Source organism: Garra rufa, chromosome 22, assembly GCF_049309525.1.
Source record: "Garra rufa chromosome 22, GarRuf1.0, whole genome shotgun sequence".
NCBI classification, from domain to species: domain Eukaryota; kingdom Metazoa; phylum Chordata; class Actinopteri; order Cypriniformes; family Cyprinidae; genus Garra; species Garra rufa.
The window spans coordinates 34,073,036-34,089,267 of NC_133382.1; the positions used below are offsets into that span (position 1 = coordinate 34,073,036).

Here is a 16,232-nt window from a genome sequence, read left to right on the forward strand (position 1 = left end):
GTCTGCACGTTCCCACGACTGTCGCAGGCACAGACACGGACTGTAAGTGTGCTGGTGCTGCTCTGGATGGGGTAATCGTTGTCTGAGATGACGACAGGCAGTAGGTATGAGTTCATCTCTCTTCTGTTGAAACCACCCCTGCGGGTCAGGATCCGTGCTGTGTTGTCTACAAGACAATGATGTCAAGATCAAAGGAGATACTGAGACTCATGTGTAATAGACTATGTTGGTTTCAAAGCTTAAGTATTGACTAGCAATGTAATTGTTGCGTTTTTGGCATTGAGAATAATGTTTTGAATTAATTAAACCACAGTAACTGTTTGTAGTTTGCTCGCATAACAGATGTGCATCTGTAGTGTATTGTGCTTTATGCTGATATTGTTTTCAAGTACAAACATATTAACAATGAAGAGCTGCAACCAGTGGCACCAAATGGAATTGTAAAAAATAGTGACAAAAATTGTTTTCAAAGAGGTTCAGCAAATAATTCACCCCATCTGTTTTCCACCTTTTTTTCTACCTCAGTTTTAGGATTCTGGGGTCAGTAACTTTTTAAAATGTTTTTGGAAAGTACAGCAAAAACGTCCCAGGTTACGTATGTAACCCTGGTTCCCTGAGGGAACGAGACACTGCGTCATCAACGCTTTGGGGAATGCCATTGGCGAACCCGCCTCTGAATCAGTCTGTAGCCAATAGAACGACGGGAGTGACGTCACCGGCGCGGTGACGTCAGCGACCAGGAAGTATATAAGCACGTGCGTTTCAAACCGGCTTCAGCTTCCAGGAATGAAGCGAAGCGCGGCAGGAATGCGGGAATTATGGTCAGAGACGCAGTGTCTCGTTCCCTCAGGGAACCAGGGTTACATACGTAACCTGGGACGTTCCCTTTCGGGAACTCCACACTGCGTCATCAACGCTTTGGGGAACGATATACCAACTATCCATAATTCCAAGTTCCTGCCCAGTGGTGTTTGTCTGGGAAAGGAAAAAGGAAAGCGTTGCTTCTGGTGGATCAGGCCAGGAAGAGCTCTCTGCCTGGGGTTACCAGGACAAGAGAGACATTATCCCTCTGTCTGGGGGACCAGCCCAGAACGAGAGGGCAGTGCCAGAAGATACTTACCTGAGGGGCACTGATGGTTCTCCGCCTGGGAACTGCCAGGACAGGAGAAGTATTACACCTCTGTCCGGGATAAATGCCAGAGCAAGAGGGAGATGGTATATACCTCGGCCCTCGGGCTCACGAGGAAAGTGGTCGCTCAGTCTGGGGAAACCAGCAAAGAGGGACCAGAAGAACTCCGCCTGGAAACTGCCAGGACGTGAGTGTGATGACATCTCTGCCTGGGACGCACCCAGCGAAGAGGAAGAGAGATGAGAACCTCGGCCCTCAGGCACACGAGGAAATAGTCCAAAACTCCGTCTGGGGAACAGCCAGCACAGGAGGGACTGGATTGGCTCCGCCTGGAAAACTGCCAGGACGCAAGCAGTATTACATCTCTGCCTGGGAAACTCCCAGCGAAGAGGGATCTGATCCGCCTCGGCCCTCGGGCACACGAGGAAAGGAGTCCACCTCTGTCTGGGGACCAGCCAGACGTAGAGGGACAAGAGGTGTCTGGGGGTACCAGAACACCAGGTTGCTTCGCCTGGGAAACTGCCAGGACGCAAGCGGTATTACATCTCTGCCTGGGACGTACCCAGCGAAGAGGGATAAACCTCGGCCCTCGGGCTCACGAGATTTTGGTCATACACCCCAGTCTGGTCACCAGCCAGATAGGGGGTTCTCCTCGGCCCTCGAGCACACGAGGAGAAAGGATGGTCCTTTGTCGGGGCTTACCCGGATCAAGAGGGACCCAAGTGGTGCCTGGAAACTTCTGGCCAGAGCACAGGAATGGCTCCGCCTGGAAAACTGCCAGGACGCGAGTAGAATTACATCTCTGCCTGGGACGTGCCCAGCGAAGAGGGAATGCAAGAACACCTCGGCCCTCGGGCACACGAGGTGGAGGCCTCTGTCTGGTGACCAACCAGACCGAGAGGAAGGAGTCGTCCTCGGCCCTCGGGCACACGAGGAGACAATAGTCCTTTGTCGGGGCGCACCCGGACAAGAGGGACACAAGTAGTGCCTGGAAACTTGTGGCCAGGGCACTGGCATGGGCTCCGCCTGGGAAACTGCCAGGACGCGAGCGAAATTACATCTCTGCCTGGGGGGTACCCAGCGAAGAGGGAACTTCTACCTCGGCCCTCAGGCTCACGAGGTATAACTCCTGTCAGGTAGGACAGAGGAGCCTGGAGTGGCTCGTAGGTCTAGCTCGTAGAACCTAACGAAGGTCAAAGGTGTAGACCAACCCGCCGCACTGCAGATGTCCTGGATAGGGACACCTGCCATCAGAACTTTCGAGGCCGCCATGCCTCGGGTAGAGTGAGCCTTGACGCCCATCGGTGATGGGAGGCCAGAGGACTCATAAGCTGTAGTTATGGCATCTACGATCCATCTACTGATAGTGGGTTTAGTTGCAGGGAGCCCCCTCTTAGGGGGACCGTAGCAGACCAATAGTTGCTCTGATTTTCGCCACAGGGCAGCTCTGTGGACGTATGTGTCCAATGCTCGCACTGGACACATACAATTATACTTCCGATGGTCGCTCTCCACGAATGGAGGAGGGTAAAAGGCCTGCAGGGTGACTGGCTGTGGTACTGCTGTCGGTACCTTCGGTACGTACCCGGGTCTAGGGTAGAGGAATGCTTTGGCCAAACCGGGCGCAAAGTCAATGTAAGAAGGGGCCACTGAAAGGGCCTGAAGGTCTCCTACTCTCCTCAGAGAAGTAAGAGCCAACAGCAGCGCCGTCTTAATAGTAAGGAAGCGGTCTGAAATCTCCTCTAAGGGCTCGAATGGAGGCCTACAGAGGGCTTCAAGCACCACAGCGAGATCCCACGTGGGGATTCTGGGGTTCACCCGAGGCCTCAACCTGAGTGCACCGCGAAGGAACCGTATGACCAGGGGGTTCCTACCCAAAGACAGGCCACCGAGAGGGGCGTGGAAGGCCGATAAAGCCGCCACGTAAACCTTCAGGGTGGAGTGGGCTATCCCGGTGGAGAAGCGAGACTGCAGAAACTCCAGCACTGTACCAACTGGGCAGTGGACTGGGTCAGCGTGTCGCTCTCTACACCATGAAGTAAAGAGTTTCCACTTCAGGTCATAAAGTTTCCTTGTAGAGGGAGCTCTAGAGTGAAGGATGGTCTCCGCAACCTCAGTTGAGAGACCCTCACTTATGAGATGCGCCCCCTCAGGGGCCACACCCATAGTTTCCACTTCTCTGGGTGGGGGTGGCAAATTGCGCCCCCAGCCTGAGAAAGAAGGTCCCTCCTGAACGGAATCTCCCAAGGAGAGCCGTCTAGGAGGGCTATGATGTCCGAGAACCATACTCGGGTCGGCCAGTATGGGGCTACTAATAGTAGACTGACTCCGTACCGGCGTACTCTTTCTAGAACTCCCGGGAGCAGAGCGAACGGGGGAAAGGCGTACAGACGGAGCCTCGGCCACGTCTGTACCATGGCGTCCAGCCCAAGTGGAGCTGGAGGCACTAGAGAGTACCAGAGGGGACACTGCGAAGTCTCTTGAGTCGCAAAGAGGTCCACCTGAGCCTGGCCAAACACTCTCCATATCTGCTTCACCACCTGCGGGTGAAGCATCCATTCCCCGGGCTTTACTTGCCCCTGCCTCGACAGGACGTCTGCCCCCACGTTGAGATGTCCAGGAATGTGAACTGCACTCAGAGAGAGGAGTTTCTCCTGGGACCACAGAAGGATATGGGACGCCAGCTTGCATAAGGGGCGTGACCGCACACCTCCTTGGTGGTTGATATAATAAACCACCGCTGTGTTGTCGGTGCGGACCAACACATGGCGGTTTCTCAGGTCTGGGAGGAAGTGCCTCAAAGCCTTGAAGACCGCCAACATCTCCAGGCAATTTATGTGCCATGAGAGGTGCTGACTGGTCCACAGGCCGGAGGCCGAGCGGCCACTCATGACCGCTCCCCACCCAGAGAGGGATGCATCCGTCGCTAGCGTGACGCGGCGACACGGTGCTCCCAGAACCGGGCCCTGAGACAGAAACCAAGGTTTCTTCCACATGTTCAAGGCACGAAGGCATCGCCGCGTGACCTTGATCTTGCGGAAAGGATTTCCCCTCGGGGAAAAACCCTTGGTCTTGAGCCACCACTGTAGCGGCCTCATGTGCAGCAGGCCAAAAGGTATTACGTTGGCTGCTGCTGCCATAAGACCTAACAGTACTTGAAACTGTTTGACAGTGGGTGACAGGCCTAGCTTGACCGCATTTACTGCAGTAAGGATCGACTCGATCCGAGCAGGAGACATACGTGCCTGCATCGTGGTCGAATCCCATACGACACCTAGATAAGTGGTTCTCTGTAAAGGAGACAGCACACTTTTCTTGGTGTTGAGTCTCAACCCCAAAGCTTCCATGTGAGCGAGAACAGCATCTCGATGCTGGACTGCTAACTGTTCTGAGCTGGCTAGGATCAGCCAGTCGTCTATGTAGTTGAGTATACGGATGCCCTGGAGTCGCAGAGGAGCCAGAGCAGCATCCATACACTTTGTGAACGTTCGGGGTGAGAGTGCTAGGCCGAAAGGAAGAACTCTGTATTGGTAAGCTTTGCCCCTGAAAGCGAACCTGAGAAACTTCCTGTGCTGAGGAAGGATGGAGACGTGAAAGTACGCATCTTTGAGATCTATCGTGACAAACCAGTCCTCGGACCTGATTTGAGACACGACCTGTTTGACAGTTAACATACTGAACTTCAGTTTTCTGACTGAGCGGTTCAGCTGTCTAAGATCTAAGATGGGCCGCAGCCCTCCATCCTTCTTGGGAACAATGAAGTACCGGCTGTAGAACCCGGATTCTCTGAACTGAGGAGGGACCACCTCGATGGCCTCCTTCCTCAGAAGAGAATCTACTTCTTGTTCCATTACCAGAACCTGCTCGGGGCCTACCGTAGTAGGAAATACCCCGTTGAAGGGCGGCGCCGGGGCACCGAACTGAATTTGATACCCTCTTTCTACAGTACGCAGGACCCATGGAGACACATTCGGCAGTAGTTTCCACGCTGCCAGAAAGTGTACTAAGGGAACCAGCCTCTCGAGGCTGGTTTCTGGTAAATTTTGAGGAATTAATTCGGTGGCCTGTAACAGCTGACTGGCAGGCGACACCTGAATTAACTGCTCTGAGGACCCCCGTGGGGGTGACAAACTTACTGGGTCCGCTACGTTGCCGGGCGGGACCACCAGCAGAGGTCTGTGCGAGACTGTCGCGCCCTGAAACACTGGCAGGGTTAGCTGACTGGTCTCCTGAGGGCCCCGAGGAGAAATGGGCACCATATGATGTGGTGGACCCCATTTCCCCCCGAGAGGGGCTGCCCTCAACGGCCCTGAGCCACAACAGTCAGGGCCGCTTAGCCGAGGACCTCTTCGACTGAAGCACGACCCTCAGGTCGGGCCTAGTCTTGGAGGCCCCCGACTTGGAGCGCTGCTTACCCCGTCCCCTTGGTCTGGGAGGGGTGCGGGTAGCAACGCTCGCTTTCTGCGCCTCGCGGCGTGAGGAGCTGGTACGCGGCTGGGGCTGCTCCCGTCCAGCAGCCCCAGAGGAAAAGACACGGCGAGGGAGGTACTGCTGAAAGGCTGCAGTTTGTCTGCGAGCCTCCTGGTACCTGCTGACGACCGCATCGACTGAGTCGCCAAACAGGCCAGGAGACTGAATTGGGGCGTCCAGCAGGAGGGCCCTGTCCTTTTCCTTCATATCGGACAGGGACAACCAGAGGTGCCTCTCCGCGACCACAAGGGCTGCCATAGACCGCCCAATAGCACGGGCGGTCTCCTTAGTGGCGCGGAGAGCGAGATCTGCTGTACGCCGCAATTCTGACACATTCACCTCCCTGCCGTCGTCTAAATCCTTGAGCAGGTCGGCCTGGTATGCCTGCAACACAGACATAGTGTGCAGACATGACCCAGCCTGACCCGCTGCCGCGTACCCCTTGCCCAACAAGCTAGATGTTAGTTTAAGAGGCTTGGTGGGCAAGGTCGGAGCCTTCAAAGATGATGCCGCTGCAGGAGACAGATAGCTCGCGAGCGTCTGTTCAACTGCTGGCATCATCTTGTACCCGTGCTCCTCGACCCCTCCCACGTTACCGTAGTAACCGGAGGAGGGGGTGAAAACACGGGCTCGAGAATGGTTTCTCCCATGATCTCGACAGCTCACTGTGGAGATCAGGGAAAAACGGAAGGCTCCGCCCTGGAGGTGGCTTGCGTGTCCGCAGAAAGCGTTCATCTAACTTGCTTTCTGGCGGCTCATGGGTTTGCTCGGCGGGCCAGCTAATGTTGAGTCTGGCTACCGCACGAGTTACCACCTCCAGGAGCTCCTCAAATTGTGGGGATTTCGTAGGCGGTTGAGGAAGATCAACACTCTCTACATCAACCTCCTCGGAGGAAGATAAGAGAAGTGTTGAGACCTCCTCCCGGGGGGAAGAAACCGCAGTGCGGGCTTCCGCATCCAGGAGGAGATCAACCGATCTGCTGGGTGAGGAAGGAGATAGGGGATCACCCGTCTCCATACCCTCCAACAGATCGAGCTGCGAACCCCACGAGTGCAGCTGCCGCTCCGCCTCGGCGGAAGCGGGGCCAGACCCGCGAGGAACGCTGGTGAAGGCTCCCTCCTCGAAGAGAGCCCTCCGGGAACGAAGCACCCGCAGTGGAAGACGTTCACACTGCGGACAGCCAACCCCCTCAAGGGCTGACTGAGCATGCTCCGCTCCCAAGCAGAACACACACATCCTGTGTGTGTCCCCACCAACGATGAATCGCTGGCAAGGAGGAACACACATTCTGTGTGGCTGCTGAACCGCCTTAGAAATATCTAATTTCTTTCCCCTTTTGGCAGACATTGCTCAAACAAAAGCTGTGCAAACTGGCACAAAAAACAGCAATGAATAACCAGACAAACAGACCAACATAGAGCGCTTCGCTGAATGACAAAAGCTGAAGCCGGTTTGAAACGCACGTGCTTATATACTTCCTGGTCGCTGACGTCACCGCGCCGGTGACGTCACTCCCGTCGTTCTATTGGCTACAGACTGATTCAGAGGCGGGTTCGCCAATGGCATTCCCCAAAGCGTTGATGACGCAGTGTGGAGTTCCCGAAAGGGAACTATGGAAGCCCATTTCCGCCACTGAATATAAAAAGGTAGTTGCAACTTCTTATCTCAAAATTCAGATTTTTTTCTCGCAACTTCGAAATCTTTTTTTTTTTTCTTTTTTTTTTTCTCACAATTTCAAGTTTGTATCAAGCAATCCTGAGAAAAAAAAGTCAGAATCAAAATTTGGACAAAAAAGTCAGAATTGCCATATATAAACTTGCAATTCTGAGAAAGTCAAAAATTGTTGTAAAGGCAGATTCTGGGGGTGAGGGCTTAAAAAATTGATGTGTTCTCAGAATTGTGAGTTTATATCTCACAATTCTGAAATTATTTCTCAGAATTTCAACTTTAGATCTCACAATTCTGACTTTATAACATGCAATTGAGAGATAAGTCAGAATTTTGAGAAATAAGGTTGCAGTTCTGAGAAATAAAGTCAGAATTGTAAAAAATAAACTCACAATTCTGAAAACATATCAGTTTTCAAGCCCCCACCCCCAGAATCGGACTTTATAACTCACAATTGCAAGTTTATATCTCACAATTCTGAGAAATAAAAAAAATAGCGAGATACATAAATTTGTGAAAAAAAAGTCCGAATTTAGTCAGTTTTTATCTTGCAATTCTGACTTTATTTCTCACAATTGTGAGTTTATATCCCACTATTCTGACTTTATAACTCACAAGTTTATATCTCGCAATTTTGAGGGGAAAAAAATCAGAATTGTGAGATAACTCGCAATTACCTTTTTTATTTTTTTATTTAGTGGCGAATACAGGCTTCCATAGAAAACGCATTTCATATTAATGTGAAACAGTATTAAAATATAAAATAACTGTTTTCTATGATAATATTATTAAATATTTTTTGTCTAAATTTAAATTTTTATTTGGAATTGCAACCATCTATCCAGTCATTAAAATTCTACATAGCATTTTTTTTTTTACATTGTTTGATTTTTAATCTGATGCAGAATGGGTTTCAACTGAATTACCTTCATTGTCAAAGATGGTGAAGTTTGGATTGATGGTGCTCAGACTGAAAACAAACTTGTGCCCGACAAGAGGTTCATCAGTGTCCACAGCACTTATGGTCTGGATGAGCTGGAAACATAATAATTCACTGTTTTCATTTCATTCTAATTCAACATAGAGCTGTGTAATATAACAAACTCATCCTAGTCATAAACATAGCTCTAAAGCTCTACAGAACAGCAGAAAAAAACAAAGGAAGCAGAAGCGTTTAGTAAAATATTTGTGTGAAACAATGAATAAACATGAAACTGCGGCATACCTGACCAGCTTTGACATTCTCACAGACAAAGGTCTCGTAGTACATGGCGAATTCAGGCGCATTGTCATTCACGTCGCGCACTTTGATAAACACCGGCACTCTGGTTTGCAGGGCAGTACCTAGACGCCAATGATGAATGCGTTTCAGCAATTGTGGAAGATATTCAGTTTGCATTCAAGAGGTCTAATTTCGTTTCTCTCTATTTGTCTTTCAGCCTTTTACCCCGGGCATATATTCTTCTACCGAGAATGCAGAAAGCATGAATTAAACCACAACTCAAGGTGACAGTTTGATTTTTGTCATCAGTCATTTATTGTATTGCTGCGGTTTAAGCCATTTCTGAAAATGTCTCCAGGCTCTAGAAGTTTTAGTCCACCTTATGTTATAGCACAACAGGTTTGAACAAACAAAAACGCTGAAAATGAATTTCAGACCTTAACTAGTTTACGAATTGAAATTGAAATATTGAATTAAAAGGCAAGAGCTCTCCGCATTGTTATAAGTAAACCTTGCAGCATTATCCCAGTTCAAATCCCATTTGATATCATGCAAACTTACTGAGTTCGGTTGCCAGAACAGAGATGTTGTGCCATTTGGAAGTTTCTCTGTCCAGAGCCTGCAGTGTGCTGATGGTCCCATTGTTGGAATCAATGTTAAACAGTCTCTCCAGGTCTGTGTGGCGATCAATGGTGTATCTGAAACAAGAATGACGGTAATGAATGCGAGACAATGGAGCTCTGATTATGCCCAGGCACAGGGACGGAACGTCCTCGGTGTTTTAAAGCGCTGTAAACACGGCCCCAGGAAGTGAAAAAGGGTACATCACACACCCATAATCAAGGGCCCAGAACAGTGCCTGTGCAGTCCGCCAAATAAATCAGCCCAGACTGGTTTAATTCTCCTTCAAACGGTGGGACGTATTTGATTTGACATCTCTATTAGAGAACAAATTTGCCCTCGTCAAACACATTGATGTTAGTTACACGCTGAGCACAACAAACTATACATCGTACCTTTACGTTTTAAGACCGCGGCTACAAACTACCCTGCTGAAAAGACCAGGTATTGAATTCTCATGCCGGCCCAGACTGGTTTACAGCATCTATAAAAAAGTATTCAGTCTCTTGGAAGTTTTTATGTTCTGCTGTTTTATAGCATTGAATAACATTGATTTCATTTGACTTTTTGACAGCGTTTAAAGGAGTAGTTCACTTTCAGAACAAAAATTTACAGGTAATGTACTCACCCCCTTGTCATCCAAGATGTTCATGTCTTTCTTTCTTCAGTCGTAAAGAAATTATGTTTTTTGAGGAAAACATTTCAGGATTTCTCTCCATATAATGGACTTCTATGGTGCCCCCAAGTCTGAACTTCCAAAATGCAGTTTAAATGCAGCTTCAAAGGGCTCTAAATGATCCCAGCCGTGGAAGATGGGTCTTATCTAGCGAAACGAACAGTTATTTCTAAAAACATTTACAATTTATATACTTTTTAATCTCTACACAGAGTACACACAGAGCTAGACAAGATGACCATTTGAGGTTAAAAAGTATATACATTGTAAATTTTTTTAGAAAATAACCGATCGTTTTGCTAGATAAGTCCCTTCTTTCCTCGGCTATAATGGTTTAGATCCCTTTAAAGCTGCATTTTGCAAGTTAAAACTCGGGGGCACCATAGAAGTCCATTATATGGAGAGAAATCCTGAAATGTTTTCCTGAAAAAACATAATTTTTGTTCTGAAAGCGAACTACTCCTTTAACAAAAAAAAAATATATATATTTTGTGTCACCGTGGAATCATTTCTGCTAAGTTATTAAGGACAAAATCGTTATTTGTGAACCTGGACCACAAACCCAGTCATAAGGGTCAATTTTGTAAAATTGGCATTTATACATGAATAAATAAGCTTTCTATTGATGTATGGTTTGTTAGGATAGGACAATATTTCAAAATCAGCAATCTGAGGGTACAAAAATCTAAATAAGAAGATCACCTATAAAGTTGTCCAAATGAAGTTCTTAGCGATGCATATAACAAATAAAAAAATAAGTTTTGATATATTTTACAGAAGGAAATTTACAAAATATCTTCATGGAACATGATCTTTACTTAAAAATCTATCATTTTGACCCATACAGTGTATTCTTGGCTATTGCTACAAATATATCTGTCCTACTTAAGGTCAGGGCCACATTTAATGCAGAATTTTGTATTTGCTTTCTTTCAGTTAATGAATTTCAGTCAATTGGCCACAGCTCACAAGAAGTTGAACTGGAATTTGAATTGGAATAACAGGAAGTTTACCGAAATGCAATTAAACCAAATTTAATAATTACTTACAAAAATGGTAACACTTTAGTATAGGGACCAAATGGTTAGATTAAAACGAACTCTGGTTCGATTGCTCTGTTAGTCCGGTTCATTTGAGTAAGTGTGAACGCTGCCATCCAAACCCTGGTGTGCACCAAACAAGCGGGCCGAGATCGGAAAGATTGGTCTCGGTTTGCTTCCAACCGAACTCTATTGCAGTTCGAATGAAGTATGAATGCAACACGGACCAAATACTTCTAAACGAACCAAAAACAGGAAAATAATGACAAGATGCGATGCTATGCGTCATGATTTTAACGAAGGGAACAAGCAGTGTATCCAAAACCAAAATTAGCAGAGGGCAAACGTGGAGCAACGAGAAGGCAAAGTGCCTTTTATGAGCTTTTTGTGAGTTCGCAGGTGGTGAAAATAAAATCATATACACGCAACAATGAGCGCGCAGACACTTATTCCAGCAGACAGCTTTAGGTGTAGTCGCTTTAAGTCAAACGCACCTTCTTTTGTTTAGAGTGTTCGGTAAGTTCCGGCACGAACCAATCAGGTTGTGAAAGTATCGTTATACCTTTAGGTTCGGTATCTTTAGGTTCGCTGTCAAAAAAGCCAGTGTGAACGCTAAGCGGACCAGGACCAAATGTATCATTTTCCTGTTTAGACCGGACTAAAAGAACGAAACGAACTGAAACTACAAGTGTGAACACACCCTAAAATGCCTTTTCTTGTCAAATCTGAATAATTTGAATGCACAAACAAGCGGACCGAGGCCACTAAAAAGATTGGTCTCGGTTTGCTTCCAACCGAACTCTATTGCAGTTCGAATGAAGTATGAATGCAACACGGACCAAATACTTCTAAACGAACCAAAAACAGGAAAATAATGACAAGATGCGATGCTATGCGTCATGATTTTAACGAAGGGAACAAGCAGTGTATCCAAAACCAAAATTAGCAGAGGGCAAACGTGGAGCAACGAGAAGGCAAAGTGCCTTTTATGAGCTTTTTGTGAGTTCGCAGGTGGTGAAAATAAAATCATATACACGCAACAATGAGCGCGCAGACACTTATTCCAGCAGACAGCTTTAGGTGTAGTCGCTTTAAGTCAAACGCACCTTCTTTTGTTTAGAGTGTTCGGTAAGTTCCGGCACGAACCAATCAGGTTGTGAAAGTATCGTTATACCTTTAGGTTCGGTATCTTTAGGTTCGCTGTCAAAAAAGCCAGTGTGAACGCTAAGCGGACCAGGACCAAATGTATCATTTTCCTGTTTAGACCGGACTAAAAGAACGAAACGAACTGAAACTACAAGTGTGAACACACCCTAAAATGCCTTTTCTTGTCAAATCTGAATAATTTGAATGCACAAACAAGCGGACCAAGGCCACTAAAAAGATGGGTCTCGGTTTGCTTCCAACCAAACTCTGGAGCGGTTCGAATGAAGTATGAACGCAACACGGACCAAATACTTCTAAACGAACCAAAGACAGGAAAATAATGACAAGATGCGGTGCTATGTGACATGATTTCATGAAGGGGACAAGCAGTGTATCCAAAACTAAATTAGCAGAGGGCAAATGTGGAGCAACGAGGAGGTAAAGGTAAAGAGTTTTTTGTGAGTTTGCAGGTGGTGAAAATAAAATCATATATATGCAACAATGAGCATGCAGACATTTAGTCCAGCAGACGGCATTTTCCTTTTGTTTGGAGTGTTCGATGAGTTCCGTCACAAAAATTCCGGTATCGTTATGCCTTTAGGTTCGGTATCTTTAGATTCGCTGTCAAAAATGCCAGTGTGAGCGCTAAGCGGACCAGGACCAAATGTATCATTTTCCTGTTTAGTCCGGACCAAAAGAACGAAACGAAGTGTGAACACACCCTAAAATGCTTTTTGTCAAATCTGAATAATTTGAATGCACAACCCTCATGTTCTTCAAGTTTTAACAAACAACCTTCAGCTTTGCACATCTGACCACTATGTTTCCCCCCCCCCCCCATTCTTCTTTTCAAAACTGCTTAATTTCTGACAGGTTGCATGAACATCATGACTCCACCCATAATGCTCGGTTGGACATCTTAGCCATTCTTGTGTAGCTTTGATATTCTGCTTCTGGTCATTGTCTTGCTGAAAAACAAATCTTGTCCTGCAGGTGTCTTGCAGACCCCATCAGGTTTTCCTCCAGGGCTTCTGTGTATTTCGCTGCATTCATTTTACCCTCACAAGCCTTCCGGGGCCTGCCGCAGAGAAGCATATATGCCCCTCAGCGTGATGCTGCCACCACCATGATTCACAGTGGGGATGATGTGTTTCTGCTGATGCTCAGTGTTTAGCTTACGCCAGACGTGGCGTTTATTTTAATGGCCAGAAAGCTCAATTTTAGTCTCATCAGATCATAGAACTTTCTTCCAGCTGGCTTCAAAGTCTCCTGCATGCCTTCTGTAGCCGAGATGTCATATGACAGTTTTTTTAGCAGTCGCTTTTTCTTTTTCCACTCTGACTGGTGAAGGACACGGGTAACAGATGTCGAATGTCTGACGCTTGTAACCTCTTTCAGAGTTTCCTTTTTGCACCATGTCGCATTGTTTGAGGACATCCTACTCTAGGTAGATTTACAGCTAGGCTAGAGTCTTTCCATTTCTTAATTATTGATTTTAACTGTACTCCAGGGGACATTCAATGACTTGAAAATCTCTTGTAATCATCCCCTGCCTTGTGCATTTCAATTACTTTCTGCTGGGAGTGTTTTTATGGCGTAAGTTCTGCCACAATGACTCACCAGAAGTTGAACCTTCTAGATGGAAGTGTATTTAGACCGCAATCAATTCAAACCCCCTGACTACACACAAATAATTTTATTGAACTATTTATGTAAAAAAAAAAAAGTTAGCTACAGCGCCCTCTATTAATATTGGCACCCTTGGTAAATATGAGCAAATGTGGCTGTAAAAAATAAATATGCATCATTTATCCTTTTAAACTCTTTTCTTTTCATTCACAAAATTCTAACCTTTCATTGAAGTGAAACAACTGAAAATGGGGGAAACTCACATTATGAAATAAATATATTTCGTCAATGGATGTTGGCAACAATTATTGGCACCCCTAGAAATTCTTATGAGTAAATGGCTTTATTTGTCTTTTCTTTCACAGTCGCCATTGCTCATATTTACCAAGGGTGCCAATATTAGTGGAGGACACTGTATGTGCTTAAATATCATAATGAGTTGAATACTACTGAATACTTATGAAATTTGGTATTTTATACTTATAATTTATTATTTTTATTGATTTATTTACTGTAAATTCCACTGTGATTTTTTTTTTTTTTTTTTTCAAAACTGATTTTTCACTTGACTTCAAACATGTCAGTGTTATGTTAGTCATTTTTTAGGTCTTTTTTTTTTGTTATTTATTCCATGGTGATGTTTGCTGTAAATGATAAAACTTGATTGATTGAATGATTGATTGACTGATTGTATGCTGGTCATAACTAAGTTTAGGAAGTCTTTAGACCTAGGGAGTCTTGCTGGTCTTGTTGCACACTATAGCATTCAAAATGTGATGACCAGTCATGCTATTTTTTTCTCCCCATTTTTCAGAATACCTTAGTACCTTAGTGGCAGTAAGTGCTAATTTTTCAGTAATCAATTATGCGTTATGCGTTGAATAGCCACCTGTGACGAACACCTTCCTAGCTGAAGCAACTAGCAACTATCAATTATCCTTAACCGCATATTGCGTGTTGTGAATTTTGAAGTGGCTTGTTTGAAAGAGACTGAATGTTAATCACTCTGTTGATCCCCTGCCTTTTGTTTTCATGAAATAAGAAAAGGAAATCTTTCCTATTAAACCCATTTATCAATGTCAGCTTACATATTCTGCTGACATTTAAATATGCAACTGAGTGTGACGTGCATGAGTAAGCCAGAAGGACAGGCTTTTCAGACAATCGCTCACAGTGCGCACGCGGACAGGAGACAAGAGACAAAACACAGTCTTTCACAGCAACTTTGTGACTTATAAAAGTCTGAATTCAGAAAGGAAAGGAGGGGGAGAGATAAAACAGCGCCTGTATTCATCTCGCCAAACTTCCGGAGGGAAATCACCAACTGAGGCCCCATGAATAATTTGCTTTTCCCCCATCTTCACACACATACACATGCGCACGCTTGGGAGCATGTTGATGGATTGGATTTAACCGAGCACAAAACATCTGATCAACAACCAAAATGTGGAAGGCGAAGACGTGTTCTACTTGATTTTCATACACCGTAATGAACTTTATGTTCTGATGCTTTGGGAGCCACTTTTCAAGGTGTCATTTTACTGTTTTCCCCCGCTGTACCTTTTTTTTTGTCTAAGGTGAAAGCACTTGTTTGTTCGCTGCATATTCAAAAGCATTTAATTACCGAGTCCCTCTGTTCAAATCTCTACTGGACCATTAAATTGCCTGTTACAATGGCTAAGATTATCTGTTGACAGAAGCCTCCTTATTAGCTAAATAAGCCTTTGGATGGTAATGAAACTAATATAATGAGAGCAACGGAAAGCAAGTGCTTTGCAAAGCTAGTATGAGCATCAAAACATTAAAGGGGTCATATCAAGCAGAAAGTTTCCCTTCCCTTCATTGTGCTAAAAAAGAAACTTTCAGACACTCAAAATGTCCAGAAGGTCTATTATATGCCTATTAGACAAAATCCCTTTCAAGAAGTCTGTTCACTCGGCGAACAAATGGAAGTTATTTCAAGCCGCAAGACTAAGTCCTATCTACTTGAACTGGGAAATCTTGCAGTCCCAAAAACTTGCCACACTCATATTTAAATAACCTTTAAAATCTGACACAACTGGCCAAACTGTCTCATCAATGTTGTTTCATGTGTTCAAATAGCATTAAATGAGCTAATATTTTAGGCTGGACCAGCCAATGCCCATGTGCAGTCCTAAACATGCATCCAATGACACTGATGGTGCATCTGAAAACCAAATTTGTGTCCAAATTTGAATTTGAACTTACTACATGACTGGTAAAGGTCAACTGAAGTGCTATAAAACACGCAGGGTTATTCTATAGAGACAGAGCGACATGTGCCATAATCTGAAAACCATGCCCACCAGGAGGGAAAACAATCCAATTGACAAGTTGTACAGTAAACAAACAAAAAAAACGCCACAGAAATACAGTTTTATAAGCTGTCGAACTAAAAAACGAGCGTTTAAAGACACAAAAGCAGAGTGCAACGTGACTCAGGTCTACGTCAACTGGAGGGAAATTTAACGACGTCAGTAAACATTCATTATTTTGAACCATGTCAAAGGATTATTTCACCACCATGAAAGAAGGAGATATATTGAGAAACTAAATTTTATTTGTCTATGTCAGTGCTCCTTTTCCTTATCTTCCTTTTGTTGGAGAAA

General features: G+C 45.5%; 1 protein-coding gene across 1 annotated transcript in view; it reads right to left on the reverse strand.

Moving 5' to 3' along the window:
* The window catches only part of cdh10b (cadherin 10, type 2b (T2-cadherin)), an 86,127-nt gene that overhangs the window by 13,684 nt on the left and 56,211 nt on the right, over nucleotides 1-16,232 (reverse strand). The window contains exons 8-11 of the mRNA XM_073827702.1: nucleotides 9,052-9,188; nucleotides 8,494-8,612; nucleotides 8,195-8,303; nucleotides 1-166 (exon numbers count right to left, since the gene is read on the reverse strand). The exon at nucleotides 1-166 is cut by the window's left edge and continues 86 nt beyond it. Coding sequence (XP_073683803.1) covers nucleotides 1-166; nucleotides 8,195-8,303; nucleotides 8,494-8,612; nucleotides 9,052-9,188 — 531 coding nt within the window. The remainder of the gene's footprint in view (nucleotides 167-8,194; nucleotides 8,304-8,493; nucleotides 8,613-9,051; nucleotides 9,189-16,232) is intronic.